The sequence below is a fragment of the Cetorhinus maximus genome, chromosome 27, assembly GCF_964194155.1.
Source record: "Cetorhinus maximus chromosome 27, sCetMax3.hap1.1, whole genome shotgun sequence".
Lineage (NCBI taxonomy): Eukaryota > Metazoa > Chordata > Chondrichthyes > Lamniformes > Cetorhinidae > Cetorhinus > Cetorhinus maximus.
Window position 1 is genome coordinate 15,852,056 of NC_135905.1, and position 19,676 is coordinate 15,871,731.

At 41.4% G+C, this 19,676-nt stretch overlaps 1 protein-coding gene across 1 annotated transcript in view; it reads left to right on the forward strand.

Annotated features, from left to right (window-relative positions):
* The window catches only part of chuk (component of inhibitor of nuclear factor kappa B kinase complex), an 80,902-nt gene that overhangs the window by 41,987 nt on the left and 19,239 nt on the right, over positions 1-19,676 (forward strand). Inside the window, exons 11-14 of the mRNA XM_078530797.1 lie at positions 1,722-1,913; positions 2,841-2,943; positions 9,451-9,574; positions 13,518-13,669. Of these exons, the coding sequence (XP_078386923.1) occupies positions 1,722-1,913; positions 2,841-2,943; positions 9,451-9,574; positions 13,518-13,669 (571 nt within the window). The remainder of the gene's footprint in view (positions 1-1,721; positions 1,914-2,840; positions 2,944-9,450; positions 9,575-13,517; positions 13,670-19,676) is intronic.

Sequence of the window (19,676 nt, forward strand, 5' to 3'; positions counted from 1 at the left end):
GTATCAGCGGGTGTGATGACAACCAGCATGATGCAATTTCAACTCCTGTATTTTGAGTGTACCTGGGCAGAGCCTTGGTCCAAGAGCTTCATTAGGGGGAGGTGGTGGTATAGTGGTAATCTCACTGGACTGGTAATCCAGAGACCCAGGGTAATGGTCTGGGGACCTGGGTTCAAATCCCACCACTGCAGGTGGTGTAATTTGAATTCAATAAAAATCTGGAATTAAAAGTCTAATGCTGACCATGACACCATTGTTGATTGTCGTTAAAATCAATCTAATGTCCTTTATGATTTCCAGACCCACAGAAATGTTAAATGCGGATGGGCAATAAATGCTAGCCTAGCCAGAACGAATATAACAAAACACATACTGCCCTGAGCAGTATTGTCCCTGAACATCTGCGGTTTCATCGCCTGCTCTCTCTCTCCTTTATGTGCCTATAATTCGGTCCGAATTTTTTTCAAATAATGCTTTGTTGCTTTTATAGATATATGTGTTTTTCCAAATGTTTTTAGTTCCCGAAATCATTATTTGCCCTTGAGTGCCCTCTAGTGGTCAAATGCAAATAACTTGAGTGTGGGAAGAGGACGGAATTTTCCACTTTTGTGTTCACTGGTAGGCAATTTTCCCATAATTTGGTTTTAATAGAGAGTAAAAGGTGATGTGTGCAGAGGCTGAAACCACTAGCCCTAATGCTAATTGAACCTCCATAAATTTTTTGCTTCTCACAGATGTTAGAATTTTTTTTACTGGGTCAATTTCATTTATAACATTTTCAGTATTGGTGCACTTGTGATGTGATAGACAAACAATGCAATTCTTGGTTAAAGGCAATAAAGATTTTATGGCAGATGGCATTTCATGACTGAGTCCAATCTTATCCTCAATTGTCATCTCTATTTTGCATGTAAATAAAATTAACCTGAATTGGACTGTTCTGTCTTTAAAGAAAGACAAGAAGGGCCTTAAGTGCCTTCTTAGCCCTTTAGCTTGGTCTTGAAGGACTGTGTTCAGGTTTAGTTTGGAAGGCCAGGACTCTTGAGTATCAACATAAATCAACAATTGGGACAGATGCTGCTTGTACCTTCCAGTCAAGATCTTCCCTTGTGCAAAGCCATAATATCTCCCTAAAACACCTATCATCAATCCAACTTTGGATTGCTCTAACAACAGCACAGCCACAATGGGGTGAATGGTATCTTGCTGTGCTGTTAATTTTTAATGATTCTGTATATCACTAATCGCTCCAATTTTATTTACATTTTCTAGCAGTTGATGAACAGGGGCATCTTAGTTATCTCTTGCACCTCTACTTGTGACTTGAATCCATCCTAAACCAGTGAGATGAAAGTTTTATCCTTCAAATGGCTGTAAGAGTCATAAATGATATTATGCATAGCCAGTGTCATTCAGGTTCCTATTTAGTGCAATTACACAGAATTAGCCAAGTGGACAGTCTCATTGACGGGCCATGATATGGCTTTTCTTACTATCTATTTGTCATGTGGTGGAATTTAAAAAAATCTTGGCAAATTTACAAGAAAATAAATGGATGAATCCCTATTCAGAGAAGTGATGCAGAGCTATTAGAATTAATTGTTAAGGAATTTGGCAGGAAGGTTGAAAAGATGAGCCAAGATGCGTTAATTGTCTTTTCTGCAAAGCATTACTATGTTATATCACTTTTAGCATGTAAAAAAAATCTCATTTTGTTGCAGTATGTGCACATATTAAATATGACCTCTGCCCGCATCCACTCCTTTCTGATCAAACCTGATGAAAGCCTCCATTCTCTTCAAATGCGTATTGATACTGAAACAGCAATTGCTGCTGCAAATCAGGAGTTGCTTCTAGAAACCGGAATTTCCTTAGATCCTCGTAAACCTGCCAATCAGTGTGTACTGGATGTGGTGTGTATTGTCTTTTTTTAAAATAATAAGTAAGGTAACATTTTTTTTGTGTTAGTGGAACTGTATGCCTTTATCTGACTTTGGTGATTGAATTACTAATATGGCCCTGTTACCAAAAGTCGCCCAAATTTACTCTTACTAAGAAAGACATCTAAAAGATTAGGAGGTTGATATGAAAAACACTAAACCATGATGAAGTTAGTCATGCATTTTTAAAAAGCCTCTTGGATTTTGTACCATCCTGACTCTGAAATATATCGCCATTCCTTCACTGTTGCTGGTCAAAATTCTGGCACTCCCTCCTAAATAGCACTGTGGGTGTACCTGCAGCAGTTCAAGAAGGTGGCTCACCACCACCTTTTCGAGGGCATTTGGGGATGGGAAATAAATGCTGGCCTAGCCAGCGATGCCCACATCCAATGAATGAAAAAAAACTTGATTAATCTATTATAAGGAACTTTGCAAACCAAAATGAACCACTGAAAATAGGGTTAGCCTTGCTGCCCTTAGTTTTAAATGAGTGCTTCAGTGTAGAAAAATTGCATTTTCAATGTACTTCATGATCATTGTAATTTATTTTAAAAACGTTGATGTTAGATTAGAAGTGTGAATTATTTGGCATTTGTTGGAATTACTAGAAGTGTGATAAATAGCCTGATAGAAGCCTTGAAATTATTCTGTGCAATAATAAAGCTTAATATATTTGCATGAAATTTTGCTGTCTGTTTTTAGTAGTAATTAAACTATTTCAATCACATGCGGTTAACATCTCTTAAGAAAAACAAAGTAAGTAAGTTAGTGGATATCCTAAACAATGCCAATGTGATATATTCCGTTGAGTCTTCAATTTCTAATGACCTTTGTGAACTTATAAATTTGTGCAATGTAATATTTTGTTTTGAAATGTTGTTTTCTCATTTTTTGCAGAGAGGCTGGGATAGCTACATGGTGTACCTATTTGATAAAAGTAGCACTATCTATGAAGGACCCTTTGTTGCCAGAAAATTACCAGAACATGTGAATTATGTTGGTAAGAATGTATTTGTATGTGAAATTTGATTCAAGTAATTTTAGCAAGATTCATATGTTTTCAGACCCATGATCTAATCAAAATAGAATCTACTTTATACTCTACCCTTGATTGAGCTTAATGGACAATGTGCATCAGTGCCTCTGATGTAAAGTGGTCATGTTACAAATTTTCTGATCATCTTTACATAATTGTTGCATATTCCAGAAATAGTTTTGATCAATTGTTCCTTCCAATTCCATTTGCTTTCAAGCTGTTCTATCTTCCTCTCTCCATTTATGTTCACCATTAAGAGTTACATTTATTTGTCCAACTATTAAAGCAATTGCTGGTATATTCAACAAAAGATGAACACCTTTCTAAAAGATTAAAAGTTGAAGTAATTTATATTTTGAAGAAAATTAAGACAGCACAATGTTTGTTTGGTTATGAAATGCAATAATTGAGACAGTGTCAGCTGGAATAGTCAGAAATTCAATAACAAAAATGGAAGCTTTATTAAAAAACACCATTTACCCAAAAATATATTCTTTTAACACTACAGAGGCAGTCTCAGGTTTAAATGAAGAAGGGTCGATTTGAAATTTAACTATTTAAATACCAGGGATATGGCTGCAATCCTAACGTGCATGAACTCCAAAGTATTGAGAAATAATGATTTTATTTTTGAATTAAATTTTATTAGAAGTAAAACAAAAACACAATGTGCTGTTCAGACAGAAGTCTTTTGATGGGGTGGGTCGGCAGGTGGGGGGAGGGGTTGTGGGGGGTGGGTGGAGTGGTGGAATAGTAGAACTCCCCAAAGGAGAAGAAGGTACCAGAGTAATAGGAAGAGAAGCTAAGATGAGATTTGGTGTTGAGAGCTGTGCTACCAATGTGACATTTGGGTTGGAAATATTATGAAATTAATATTCAGACTAGGAAACTTTGATGAGGGAGAAGGAATTGTCTCCAGTAAGCCAGGCGTTTTGTCAATGCCACAAAGCCAGTTTCATTTTTAATGAAGTTATATTTGTAAAGCCTTGTTAGTGAAGGAGCAAACGTTCTGGAGGGCAGTATGGAGTGGAACAATGATTAATGATTAATAATAGAAGGGTCAGGCATGCAGGAAGGAAGAGGGATAGATTTGAGAAGGACTTGAGCCATGATCACATGGCAGGGAAAAAGACAGGCTGTGGAATAGTGTGTTGAATGGTGCTGGAAAATGAAGATGTGAAGGGGCATGGCTGGAAGTGATGGAAGAGGAGTACAGTAGTTGGAAAGAATAAGCGGAAGTAGGGGCATTGAGTTTTAAGTAGCAGGTATTATACGAATGCAAACCGACACTCAGAAAGGCTTAGGTTACGTGGACCAGTGGCAGAGAGCTTGGCATGGCAAAGAAGATTAGTAGGGTAGAGGCTGATAGAAGAAAGGTAGCTGTCTTGAGGGGGGAAGCCTCTGGACAGGAAGCAGAGAAAAGAAATGAACCACATCTGACTGAATAGAGCTTCATGATTTAATTACTAGTGAGCAAGACCTGAGGCCGATTTCAAAATCAGTAGTTCTTTAAATATATCCCTTTTGACAAAGTCTCCTGTGGTACCCTTCTAGTTAAACTAAAAAGCATAAGGAATCCAGGACAGAACATGAGGCTGGATAAGAAGTCGATTTCAAAAAAAAGGAAACAATGTAATTTGAGACATATCAAAAAAAAGGCTGAGAGATGACTATCCATTTCAAGCCCATCCATCCTGATGCAGTACAGCCACATGCACCCCCTCCAAGCAAGTAACCTCCTAGGGGGGAGTTACGGAGTTGAATTCTGTAGGTGGTTGTATTTGAGCCTTTGTTGCATGGAATCTACATTAATGATCTGACTAACAAAAGTAAATACTATGTTTTCAGATATACTGATGTCACTGAAATGGAGAAAGCACTGCAACAACTGCAATTTGAATTTATATAGCACCTTTAGCATAGTAAAATGTTCAAAGACTCTTCATAGCAGTGTGATCGAACAGAATCGACACTCAACTGCTTAAGGAAATATTTAAGCAGGTGGCCAAAAGCTTGATCAAAGAGCTAGACTTAAAGGAGGCAATAGAGGCGGAGAGGTTGAGGGAGAAAATTCCAGAGCTTACCGGCTATGCAGCTGAAAGTATATATGTAAATGGTGGAGCGATTAAGAGCGGGGATGTACAAATGATCTCGGAGGGCTGTATGCAATGTTCCCTCTAGGCTGTGCAGCTACAATCCAAAAATTGCTGTGCAATGATCACTGTGAGTCACAAAAAAAATCCTGTAAAACTCTCTCTTCATCAAGACGGATTTCAGCTGCATAAGGCTGCACCCCAGCCTACAATTGCTGGCATGATGCCAGCTCTCTAGCTGCTCTGAGCATAATACCACTGCCCCTGTGTCTCCTTGGGCCCCAGCTCCCATCTGCACTGCAAGACTACCTGTTCCTGGGTGACTCTGAGCCCCAACTCCCATCTGCACTGAGAAACTAACTACTACAGGGTGTCCCTGAGCCCCAACTCCCATCTGCACTGGAAAACTACCTGTTCCTGGGCTTCTCTGAGCCCCAGCTCCCATCTGCATTGAGAAACTAACTGCTCCTGGGGGTGTCCCTGAGCACCAAATCCCATCTGCACCGCAAAACTAACTGCTCCTGGGAGTCCCTGAGCCCAACTCCTATCTGCACCAAACTATCAACAGCTCCCAGGGCTTCTCTGAGCCCCAGCCCCCTCAGCGGCACGGAGCTAATAGAAACATTCCAGCTGCCTGGAGCTCAGTGACCTTCTGCCACCACTCCAGCTCCTGACATGCTTCTCTGAGCCCCAGCTGCACATAGAGCTAACAACAGCACTTCATGTGGCATCCCGGTCCCGTGGTCATTGTTTGGCACCACACCACCATGCTGGCACACCGCCCAATCCCTGCTGCTGTTTAAAAAAAAAAATGCCAGAAACCAAGCCTGTCTCCCTGTCCTGCTTTGCACTTTCGTCAGTGTCAGCATGGTAACACATGGCAGAAGCACCGACAACAGGAGACACTCTCACTGTCGACCCCACTGTGCTCACTCTGAAATCCTGAAAAAAAAATAGATTTCCTCAAGGTCACACAGAAGTTGGCTCCTTTAAGTTACCGCACATGTGTGACCACGCAGTAAAATTTCAAGGGCTCATTTTTTTTTATTGAGTCTTGGGAAGTGGCTTCGCTGCTAGGCCAGCATTTATTGCCCACCCCTAATTGCCCTTAAGAAGGTGTGCCGAGCTTCTTGAACTGCTGCAATTCATGTGATGTAGATACGCCCACAGTGCTGTTAGGGAGAGAGTTCCAGGACTTTGACCCAGAGACATAGTTCCAAGTCAGGATGGTGAGTGGCTTGGAGGGGAACCTCCAGGTGGTGGTGTTCCCACGCATCTGGTGTCCTTGTCCTTTCAGATGGTAGTGGTCGTGAGTTTGAAAGGTGCTGTTTAAGGAGCCTTGGTGAGGTGCAGCAGTGCATCTTGTAGATGGTACACACTGCTGCTGCTGTGCGTCGGTGGTGGAGGGAGTGAATGTTTGTGGATGGGGTGCCAATCAAGCAGACTGCTTTGTCCTGGATGGTGTCAAACTTCTTGAGTTTTGTTGGAGCTGCACTCATCCAGGCAAGTTGGGGGAGTATTCCATCACAATCCTGACTTGTGCCTTGTAGATTGTGGACAGGCTTTGGGGAGTCAGGAGGGGAGTTATTCGCCACAGGATTCCTAGCCTTTGACCTGCTCTTATAGCCACAGTATTTATATGGCCCATCCACTTCAGCTAACAAAAGCACTTAAATAAATCAGCCATGAGCTACAAATAGATTAGAGGGTAAGTTGTTTGTATGGCTGGAAGAACCTATTTTCGATCTTTTTTCCCACCACCGTCCGCTCCCCCTGCCCCACCCCCTCTAGGGCCATCTGTCACTTTCCAGAGTGCTTACCCTGGTCTGGCCATTATCACATTTTGCTTTCTTAATGTCACCATCAGCACCTCATTTAGCCAGTACCACCACCATTAACAACTCTTTGACCTTTTGTTTATGACATCTTTTGCCATCTCTCCTTTGCCTCCACCTATCACTGGCCCTCTATCCAGCTTCACCGGTTCCACCCCCCTTAATCAGTATATATTTCACCACATCACTACCTCCCTTTAGATCTGAAGAAGAGTCATACGGACTTGAAACGTTACCTCTGTCTCTCTCTCTCCACAGATGCTGTCAGACCTGCTGAGTTTTTCCAGCATTTTTTCTTGTAGTCTCATCCCCCTGCCCTTTTCCGATGGCCCTGCATTGTTTTCCCTTCAAGTAGTCATGGAATTTCTTTGTGAAAGTCACTGTTGAATTTGCTTCCACCATTCTTTCAGGCAGTGCATTCCATATCATACCCAACTTGTTGCACTTAAAAAATATTCTTCTCATCTTGCCTCCAGTTTTTTTGCCAATTACCTTAAATTTGTCTCCTCACAAGGGTTACCGACAACTTCCCTTCATTTTTTTTTTGTTATGTGCGGCCTATGTTAAATGCGTGGGACCTTTAAATTTTTTTTTGTGTGGCCATGCATGTGTGATGCATGGTACTGTAGCCTAAAGGCGCCAATTTGTTTTTTCGGCCTGTGTGGGAATATCCACGCTGATGTGTTGCTGTGCTGTCAGGATGAAACATTGGTTACTGACAATTTTGCCACTGGAAACAGTTGCTCCTTATTTAATCCATTAGAACCCTTCATGATTTTGAGCATCTCTATCAAACCTCCCTTAACCTCCCGTGCTTTTAAGGAAAACGATCCCAGCTTCTCCAGTCTTGCCCTGTAACTTAGCATTGCTGATGCTATTCTGGTATATCATCCATGCACCCTAACCCAGGCCTTGAATTCCTCCCTAAAGTGTGATGCCCAGAATTGGTCACAATTAACACTAACCAATAATCTGTAAAGATTTCACATGACTCCTTGCTTGTGTATTTTGTTTATAAAGCCAAGGATCTCTCATTCTTTTTTTAGCAGCCTTCTCAACTTGCCCTACCACCTTCAAAGGTTTGTCAGTTGCTAAGTATTCAAGCATTGAAGTTCAATTGTTGCAGAGAGGAAGATTTAGAAAGGACTGACAGTGAACTCATGACATTAGAATCATAGAATCATAAAATTGTTACTGCACAGAAGGAGGCCATTTGGCCCACCTTGTCCATGCTGGCTCTCTGTAAGGGCAACTCGGCCAGTCCTGCCTTTTCCCTGTAGCCTTGCAATTTTTTTCCATTCAGATTATCATCTTCCCATTTGAAAGCCATGATTGAATCTGCCGTCTGATACGGTCCTAGTGACTCATCAACTATAAGTACAGCCAGCATTTCTGATACCTCCTCCCAATCAATTTTTAGCTGATTTCAGTATCTCAACTACCTTCTCTTTCATTATGATTTTGGCAGCATCTTCCTTGGTAAAGATAGATGCAAAGTACTCATTTAGTACCACACCCATGCCCTCTGCATCCTCGTGTCAATCCCACTTTTAGTCCTTAACAACCCGACCTCTCCTTTTACTACCCTTTTACTATTTATATGCCTATAGACAACTTTTAGATTCCATTTTATGTTAACTGCCAGCCTTTTTCCATACTCTCTCTTTGTTTCTCTTATTTCTTTTTCCAATTATCCTCTGGAATTTCTATATTCAGGCTGGTTCTCACTTATATTATCAACCTGACATCTGTCATATGCACCCTTTTCTGCTTCACTTTACTCTCTATCTCTTTCGTTATTTGAGGAGCGCTCACTTTGTTTGTCTGACCTTCCCCCCTCGTAGAGAATGAGGGCAAACAATCAAGAAAGAAAATAGATTAGAACTGCAGGGTACAGCTGTCTGCAGTTATTTTAAGACTTGGCTTACGATGTTCAATCTGGTAACCAATCACAAAAAACTATGTATGAATGGATTGAGTGTGGAGAGGTGCAACATGTGTGAGCAATGAGGAGAGATTAGACAAACTGTAACTGCAGCATATAGAAAGAAGGTGATTAAGGGACGGCCCTCATTGAGGTTTCTAGAATATTAAATAACATGGATGAAGTAATTGCAGAATACCAGTTCAAGAAGTGGAGAAAGTTTGGACCAGAGAACATAAATTTTAATTGATGGAAAGTAAATTTAAAACAATTATTTTGATGAATATCTTTATTCCAAGAGCATTAAATGTTTGGAATGATTTTCCAAGCAGACCAAAAACATTGAATTTTCGAAGCATAGTTAGATGATATGATGAGTTGTGCTCGTGATGAGCTTCTGTGGGCTAACAGTCTTTCGTTCTGAGCATTTATAAATTCTTAAAACTTCAAATGTTTAGATAAGAGACCAAAATGGACTGTGATGTGTAAATAAGCATTTATCCGCCCGAATGAAAGATTAAAAGTTTTGTGAACTGCTATATTTTAATTCTTTAGGACTTTTAGTATCCAAATTAAAATCCAGAAACTGCAATTAATGTTTCATACTATATTGTTACAGTGCGGGATGCTAAGATAATGTTGCCTAACATACAACTGAGGAAGGTATGGGGTGAAGCTGTGAATTATGTCTGTGGATTGAAGGAGGACTACAGCAGACTTTTCCAGGGACAAAGAGCTGCAATGTAAGTCGATATTGGAGAGGAGACGAAAGATAATACACCAGGAAATCAGCTTATACAGGATATAAGACTTACTCAAATTTATATTCAACTCATCATTTTCTCGCTTGGAAACATCAGCAACTCTGTTTATATTTTTGCACTGTTCAATTATTTTTCCTTTGTATATAGAATTGTCCATTGAAGTCTAGAAATCCTTTCCTAAACCCTTCTGCCTTTTATCATCATCCCCAATCTTTAAAAGCCCTTCAAAACCACTTTGAATCACCTTCCTTAGCTCTTAGGTTTCTTGCCTGCGTTCCAAATTTCCTCCCCATCCCTGCCTGTTGAACTCACTGATTTATCCCATTGAGGAAAACTGTACCTGCCTGCATCAAAGGCGTGCAAATGAGGGAAACAGGGCAACAACTGTGTTTCCTGCCACCTTCATTCTTTGAGGGCTGGGTTCAAGGATTGTCATTCAGAGATTGGCAGATGAAATCTGGAGCAGAAATTGAAAAATCTACGCAGATGATCTGAGCGTGGCTAAGCTCAGGTTCCATTAGTGAAATTAAAATTGTCACTAAAAAAATTTAAATGAGAAATTTCTGTAAAGGCAGCTTGCTGGCTTCTGTTGGTCAAACTGCAACAGGAAGGTGGAGGTCCAGCCCTGCAGGAGATGCACCCCAGTTAAGGTAGAGCTTGAAAGCCTAGGCCAGTAACTTCTTTTTATTTTAAAAACAAAACTTTTCAATGATCCCAATGAGCTAAAATTCCTTCCACTTTTCACACCACTTTTCATCTCTGCCTACCATTACTATTTAATGTGAAATAAGTGCATTGCTAATGTGCCACGTTTCATGGTGAAGTCCAGAACTTGGCCAATGTGAAAGAAAGAGTTTATATAACATCTGTTATGACTTTACGACCAAAGCACTTCACAGTCAATGACCTCTGAAATATAGTTACTGTCATAATGCAAGAAAATGTGAAGCATAAATTTAGATTTGCATCTCTGAGTTCCAGTGTTTGGGTAAGCTTAATGCGCTTATTATATGTACTTTTAATTTGGATTATAAAATTCCACTATTTTATCCCCAGTCACCCACAGTGAGACAGATTTTGTAGGAGCAGGACATTTTTTAAAAATTTGTTGTTTCAAGGGATGCAAACATTGCTGGCTAGGCCAGCATTTATCAGCCATCCCTAATTGCCCTTGAGAAGGTGGTGGTGAGCCGCCGCCTTGAACTGCTGCAGTCCATGAGGTGTAGGTACACCCGCAGTGATGTTAGAAAGGGCGTTCCAAGATTTTGACCCAGCGACAGTGAAGGAACAGTGATATAGTTCTAAGTCAGGATGGGATGTGTCTTGGAGGGGAACTTGCGAGTGGTGGTGTTCCTATGCATCTGCTGCCCTTGCTCTTTGAGGTGGCAGAGTTCACGGGTTTGGAAGATGCAGTCGAAGGAGCCTTGGTGAGTTGCTGCAGTGCTTTTTGTAGATGGAGTACACTGCTGCCACTATGTTTTGATGGTGGAGGGAGTGAATGTTTAAGGTGGTAGATGGGGTGCCAGCCAAGCCTGCTCCTTTGTCCTGGATGGCGTCGAGCTTCTTGAGTGTTGTTGGAGTTGCACTGATCCAGGCAAGTGGAGAGTTTTCCATCACACTCTTGACTTGTGCCTTGTAGATGGTGGACAGGCTTTGGGGAGTCAGGAGGTAAGTTATTTGCTGCAGGATTCCCAGCCTCTGACCTGCTTTTGCAGCCACAGTATTTATATGGCTGATCCAGTTCAGTTTCTGGTCAATGGTGACCCCCAGATAGAGGGGGATTAATGTTATGAATGCTCTTGAATATTAATGCCATCAAATATGTGGTGATGGTTAGATTCTCTCTTGTTGGAGATGTTCATTGCTTGGCACTTGTGTGGCGCGAATGTTACTTGCCACTTATCAGTCCAAACCTGAATGTTGTCCAGATCTTGTTGCATGTGGACATGGACTGCTTCAGTACCTGAGGAATGGTGCTGAACATCGTGCAATCATCAGCGAACATCCCCACTTCCGACCTTATGATGGAAGAAAGGTCACTGATGAAACAGCTGAAAATGGCTGGGCTGAGGACACGACCCCGACGAACTCCTGCATCGGTGTCCTGTGACTGAGATGACTGACCCCCAACAACCACAGCCACCTTCCATTGTGTGAGGTATTACTCCAACCAGCAGAGAGTTTTCCCATTGATTTCAGTTTTGCTAGGGCTCCTTGGTGCCACACTCAGTCAAATGCTGCCTTGATGTCAAGGGCAGTCACTCTCACCTCACCTCTTCAATTCAGCTCTTTTGGCCATCTTTGGAGCAAGGCTGTAATGAGGCCAAGAGCTGAGTGGCCCTGGTGGATTAATAATAGCATGTGTCATTTGGATTTTTTTTTCAGCAAAACCTGGTCCCCTCGTAGCTCCAAACCATGCATTGGCACAGATGAGAAGCAGCCATCTGGTATTTTACAGAGCTGCCCACTAGGTGGCATACAAGAGCAATCTGGGGTGAATTTCCCTTCAATGATTTGTTTCCTCTTTTCCCTTGTCCACTGCCTCTTTTTGTGGTTCCTGTCTGGCCTCATGCAGTGGCTTTAGTTGGTGCCTATTCCTCGGATCGCCATTCCTCAAATGTAATTTTCAGCAAAACTACATGGAATATTTTGGGAAATGCTGCCAAAATGTGTTCTGGGGTAATTTTTACAATTAATGAACTTTTGTAACAAATACAACTTTTAAAAGTAACATTATTTGTAGGCAATTTATGTTTAATTAGGAATGTCCTTCCAAAAATGTGAGTTGTTTCCTTAAATACTATATTCCTGAAGGCAACATTTAGGTCAGTGTGAAAAGCAATGACATGGGTTGGGGCTTCTAGAAGAAATGAGCTGAAATGCATTGCATCAGTGAGCTGCTTCAATTAGTCTGAAGGGCTTAAAATTTAGCAGAAATCCACGACTGAATGTTCATTTTGCATGCATAGTTTAGAAATTATGAAGATACGAAAATCTTTCTATACTTAATTTCTTGTTTTAGCTATCTCCTATCGGGTGGATGGTTTAACCTTCCTAACAAATTCGTGTCCCTTTAAAGTGAAACAGAGCAGAAAATTCACCCATGATTTAATTGAGGTGATTGGAGGGAGAAAATTATAATTGAATTTGTTTTTTTAAAAATTGCCTTAATTCGTTTATATAACAGAATACTCTTTTCTACCCCAATTTCAGGGTTTGTATGACATTACTACCAGTCAGCCAGTGTATTAGAACATTATCAGTTGCTACATCCCTGCAAAAAGCAAAGGTTGATATTTCCTGACAGGCTTATTTTCAATTTCTATTCATGTGTGTTTGAACCACATAGCTTTGGTAGGAGGTGGGAAAAATCTTTTGACTGAAAATAGCTTAATGCTCACAATATTTGGACATGACTATCCAACATGGCGAGTGCATTAATGCTGCAAGTTTAGTCATAGCGTAAATGGAACCTAATTGTTCTGTTTGGAATGTGTGTTTTCAACTATACCAAGTAGTTTTTCTTTTTGTTCTTTTTGCTTTCTGAGCAATTAATTGTTTTCATCCCTGTGCATTAGGTCACTAATGTGGACTGCATTGTTAAACTACATTAGTTTGCAGGAATATTTGATTTTATAAATGGATTTTATTAATTTAGTTTTGCAATATTAGCATTTCCAGTGTCCTTTCTGTGTTTGATTTCTTCCTGCAAATTCAGTGTATTTGTTTTTAATTGTCTGTGTTTGAAGATTATAATACAGAGATTATTAGCCAGTCACTTCGCTATCATTCTATGGGTTATTTTCTGGTATCCCAATGAAGAGATGTCCAATGGAATCTTCTTTACTTCACTTGTAACTAAATACTTTTTCAAATATTTCATGGACCCTCATTGTGATTATGAATTGTAATCTATTCCCAGGCTGAGTCTCCTTCGTTACAACAATAACCTTACAAAAATGAAGACAACAATGTTTTCTAACTCCCAGCAGTTAAAGGCCAAGTTGGACTTTTTTCAGTCAAGCATTGGGCTTGATCTGGTAAAATACAGTGAACAAATGGCATATGGAATATGTAAGTGTTCAACCTTTTTGTAAAAGTGTTGTTGAATTATAACTGTGTTTTCAACAATTAAATTGATTTGAAGTGATCAAATGACCTTCCTTTTCATGATGTTCCCTCGCAAATCCCGTTGGCTACAGTTAATTGCATGACTGACCTGACTGCTCCTTGTTTAATTGGTGGGACTGTAGGTGGGAACAGGAATTTCTTGAATTTATACAGTCAATAACCACATGTCTGTTCACCTGCTATTTTGTTGAGAGCATAGTAATTGGGAGTCGTGTGACTGGAAAATCCTCATGTGTTGTTGATCCCTTGTGACCGTATGGCTGTAACGGGGAATAACATCACAAGAACAAAATTATGCGATGGAGCAACTGATTTTCCTGATATGTTATCAAGGCTGTGTACATAAGTACAATTTAAATTGGTAGAGGAGCGTTCAGTGTCGTCTTCCCATTTTCATTACCCATGAGCCCCTCAAACTGCTCCTTTGATCCTATTTCCACTAAACTACTGACTGCCCAGTTTCCCTTCCTGGGCATACACTTGCCGATGTTGTAAATGGTTCCCTTTCCACCTTTTCAAAACTGCTACCTTCATCTCCCTCTTCAAAAAAGGCCAGTTTCAGCCCCTCTGTCCTTGCAAACTGTGGTCTCATCTCCAGCTGCCCTTTCCTCCCCAAAATCCTTTTAAGTGTAGTTGCCTCCCAAAGCTATTTTTCCATATAACTTCATGTTTTAATCTCTCAAATCAAGAATCTGCTTCTGCCATGTAACCTACAGCCTTAGTAAAAACCACAAATGACAATTGTGATGATTATGACTCATCTATGCAACCTTTGACCATCCTCCGCCAGATGCCTTTCCTCTGAAGCTGAGGTGTATGTGCCTTGCTGGGTTCCACTGTAACTTATCCACTTTTAGTTAGAGCATCACCAGCAATGACTTTCCTTCCTGCCTTGCACCAGTTACTCTGGGGTCCCAAAGGATTTTACCTTGGCAGCCTTGTGTTCCTTACTTAGCTGGCAAGGGAGATTAGAAGACAAAAGGGATGATGGTGCAAGCAAAAGAGATGGTAATGAAACAAAAAAGAAAAGATGGATCTGGAGGAGGTGTAAATTATTAGGAGAATTATTACCAGAAGCTGCTTTCTGAAAAAATTGGGCAGATATATAAATATATATCTATATCTATAATCTTATATAGATGAGTGCAGATGCCTATAAAATCCTGAGTTGGAATAGTGGGGTGCTGTCCATGAGCTATATGTAAGAGGCTGAGGATGGAGAGATCAGAGTGGGAGTGGGGCTTGTGGAATAAATAGAGGTGTTCCAAAAAGCGCTCGCACAATCTGCGTTTGGTCTCCCCAGTGTTGAGGAGACCACATCATGAGCAGCAAATTCCGTATGCTAAATTAAAGAAAGGACATGTTTCACCTGGAATGAGTGTTTAAGACTCTTGGGGTGGAGAGAGGCAGGTGGTAAAAGAATAGGCATTGCATCTCCTGTATTTGCATGGGAACATGCTGCAGGAAGGGTAGGGGTTTTTGGGGGTGACTGAGGAATGGACTTGGATGTCATGGAGGGAATGGCCCCTTTGGAGTGCTGGGATGGGAGGGGAAGATCTGTTTTGGTGGCGTCATCACACTGGAAACGGCGGAGGATAAGTTGAATGTGGAGACTGGTAGGTGAAGATGAGGGAAGACCCTATTGAGGTTCTGGAAGGGAGGGGACTGGGTGAGAGCAGAATTGTGGGAAATGGGATGCACAGTCGGAAAATGGGATGCACCTACAAATACAAGATTGAAATAGAGCCCTTACTTGAAGTGGGATAGGAGATAGTGTAGTCAAGATAGCTATGGGAGTCATTGAGTTTACGGTGGATATTTGTTGATAGTCTACCCCTCAAATGGAGACAAAGAAGGCAAGGAAGGGAAAGGATGAGCCAGCAATGAACCATGTGAAAGTGAGGGAAGGGTGGAAAATAGAAGGAAGTTTGAGTAGGTTTTCAGTTTGGGGTGAAAGCAGAAAATGCCACTAACACTAATCAATGTACTAGATAAAGAGATGAAGGAGGGAATCTAAGTAGGACTAGAAGAATGAATGTTCCACATCATGGATTCACAGAATTGTTACAGTGAAGAAGGAGGCCATTCAGCCCATCGTGTCTGCATCTGCTCTTCGAATGAGCAATTCATGTAGTACCATTCTCCTGCTTTCTCCTTGTAACCTTGCACATTCTCCCTTTTAAGATAACAGTCTAATTCCCCCATGAATGCTTCAATTGAACCAGTCTCTACCACAGTCTCAGGCAGTTGCATTCCAGACTCCAACCATGCACTGAATGTAAAAGTTCTGTTTCATAAGCTTTCGCTTTTTTTTGCCAATTACTTTAAAACTGTGCCCTCTCATTCTCGACCCTTTCACATGTGGAAACACTCTCTCTGTCTCCTCTGTCTAAACCCCTCATGATTTTGAATACCTTTATCAAATCTCCTCTCAACCTTCTCTTCTCCAAGGAAACAATTCCTCATCCCTGGAACCATTCTCATGAATCTTTTCTGTACTCTTTCCAATGCCTTCACATACTGCCTAAAGTGCAGCCCCCATAACTGAACGCAATACTCCAACTGAGACCGAACTCGCATCTTATACAAGTTCAACATATCCGCCTTGCTCTTGTACACTATGTCCCATTAATAAAGCCAAGAATACTGTCTGCTTTATTAACTGCTCTCTCAACCTGTCCTGCAACCTTCAATGACTTACGCACATAAGCACCCAGTCCCTCTGCTCCTGCACCCCTCCTTTATTTTATACTGTCTCTCCATGTTTTTCCTACCAAAATGAATCACTTCACATTTCTCTGCATTGAACTTCATCTGCTACCTGTCTACCCATTCTATCAACTTGTCTATTTCCTTTTGAAGTTCTACACTATCATCCTCACTGTTCACAAGTTTCGTATCAACTGCAAATGTTGAAATTATGCCCTGTACACCAAAGTAATATAAATCAGGGAAAATCAAGGGTCCCAAAACTAACTCCTGGGGAACTCCACTACAAACTTTTCTCCAGCCTGAAAAACATCCATTAACCACTACTCTGTTTCCAGTCACTCAGCCAATTTCATATCCATGTTGTTACTGTCCCTTTTGTTCCATGAGTTATAACTTTGCTCACACGCCTGTTGTGCGGCGCTGTCTCAAATGCCTTTAGAAAGTCCATGTATACTACATCAACAGAATTGCCCTCATCAATCCTTTTCAAAAACGCCACGGGCAGAATTTTACGAGTCAGTGAGTGAGGGCAGGGCCTGCTCACCAACGCACAAAATGATATGCGGTGACGTTGGGGGGAACTCCTGACTTCACTGCGCCCGATTTAAATTTTCAGGAAGGCAGGAGCGCAGCAAAATCAGCTGCGCACCCGCTGACCTGCCAATGGCCAATTGAGGCCATTGACAGGGTCAATTAAGTAATTAATGGACCTGCCCATCCAACCTTAAGGTTGGCGGCTGGCCAGGAGCCCCGGTGGGAACTAGAAAAAACATGAAACCTCATCCACGGACGAGATGAGGTTTCATGTAGGCTTTAAAAAATTTTAATAAAGATTTTGTAAAAATTATGGCCATGTCCCAACTTGTCACATGAGGGGACATGTAAGGGAAATTTTATTTTTCCATTTTTGTCTTTCTTACATTTGCAGCTGATCTCCCTGAGGCAGCACTTAGCCTCAGGGAGATGAGTGCGCTCATTTGTGCGCATGTGTGAAAGAGCGCACTCTCGATTTTGGGAGCGCATAGCACTTCTGTGCAGGTGTCACGCTGGGCGGGCCTTAATTGGCCCACCCACGTAAAATGGCACTGCGCCTCTGATCGGAGGCGCCGATTGGAAGCGCGCCCATATGCGCCCGCCCATCAACTTCCCCCCACAACGGGGGGAAAATTCAGCCCCAAGTTAGTAAACACGATTTTCCCTTAAATCCATGCTGGCTTTCCTTAATCAACCCGCATTTGTCCATGCTGACTATTAATTTTGTCCCAAATTGTTGCTACTAGAGTTTCCTCACCACCTAAGTTAAACTAACTGGCCAGTGGTTGCTGGGCTTATCTTTACACCCTTTTTTGAACAAGGGTGTAACGTTTGCAATTCTCTAGTCCTTTGGCACCACCCCTGAGTCCAATGCAGACTGAAAAATTATGGCAATTTCTGCTTTGACTCTACCAGGGCTTTCCTGTTTGTGGATCTTGGAAAGAGGTGGAAGTGGGCTGTGGGGCTGTGAGGTTAGAAGTTATGGAGGGAAGAATTCCAGAACATATGAGACCACTGACAATCTCGCAAGTGATGGCTTGATGTTTGGTGGTGGAGTATTGGGTCCAAGGGGAAGTAGGCAGGAGGTGTCAGAGAATTGGTATACTGGGAATTGTCAGGATTGTAAAAGCAGGCATTTCTGACTGATTCGGAGTCCAGAGTGCTACTGCTTAGACACTTCCTTGATAATTTTATAACCAATACTGTATTTTTGTTATTGTACTGCATTGCTAAAACAAATTCCATATTAAATACTCAAGTTCATTGAAAAGAAGCAAAACTCCCAACTAGTTGAAATCAGAAGCAGGTCTGTGTGATGCTGTCCTTAAGCTCATCAAACATCTCTTTACCTTTTGTATTGCAAAGCTTTTATGACCAATTTTTTTGTGTTATTTGAACAGAAACTTTAAAAGATGGAAATCTTGTTTCTTTGATGCTTTAAACAATACTTGTCTTTCAAGTTTGTGTGCATGCAGATATTAGTGTAAAGCAGCAAGGAAAATTACTAAGGAATCATGAAAAGAGTTAATAAAATTGGTCTAGGCAGATTGTTTGCTGTGGTGAAAAGTTCACACATGGATAGATGCAAGTTTAAAAATCAGTTAGGAATAAGAAGAAGCTACAATAGTCTTGTGAAATACCAGGCAAGGCCATTGAGGTGGTGAGTATAAGTGAGTTTGAAGAGCAATTGGGAGCGTTACTGGAGTGTGAGCAAACAGATTAAGGGAAATGGTAAGAAACCATGTAAATCTGTATTTTCTATCTTCAGGGCAAGAAACACTGGCTTATTGAATTTCATGCCCATTTTTTTATTCCTAAAATACTTATGTGCTTCTTCGTCTTTCCTGACAGCTCTTCAGACAATATGTTTATTGTAGTTTTTGCGACTTATAATTGCCTTAGAAATTTGTTTTCTTGTTTATTCACGGGATGTGGGCGTCACTGGCTAGGGCAGCATTTATTGCCCATCTCTGTTCTTGAGAAGGTGGCGGTGAGCTGCTTTCTTGAACCGCTGCCGTCCACGTGGCGTAGGGACACCCACAATGCTGTTAGGGAGAGAGTTGTAGGATTTTGACCTGGCCACGGTGATGGAATGGCGATATATTTCCAAGTCAGGATGGTGAATGACTTGGAGGGGAACTTCCAGGTGGTGGTGTTCCCATGCATCTGCTGCCCTTGTCCTTCTAGATGGCAGCGGTCTTGGGTTTGGAAGGAGTTGCCAAAGGAGCCTTGGTGTGTTTCTGCAGTGCATCTTGTACCTGGTACGCACTGCTGCTACTGTTTGTCAGTAGTGGAGGGAGTGAATGTTTGTGGAAGGGGTGCCAGTCAAGTGAGCTGCTTTGCCCTGGATGATGTCAAGCTTCTTGAGTGTTGTTGGAACTGCACTCATCCAGGCAAGTGGAGAGTATTCCATCACACTCCTGATTTCTGCCTTGTGGATAGGCTTTGGGGAGTCAGGGGGTAAGTTACTCACCACAGGATTCCTAGCCTCTGACCTGCTCTTGTAGCCACAGTATTTATATGGCTAGTCCAGTTCAGTGTCTGGTTGATGGTAACCCCCAGGATGTTGATAGTGGGGGATTCAGCAATGGTAACATCAGTGAATGTCACAGGGCAATGGTTAGATTCTCTGTTGGAGATGGAGAAACAATTATTTGGGATAGAATTAATAGTTACATGGAAAAATGTGGATTGATTCAGAAGA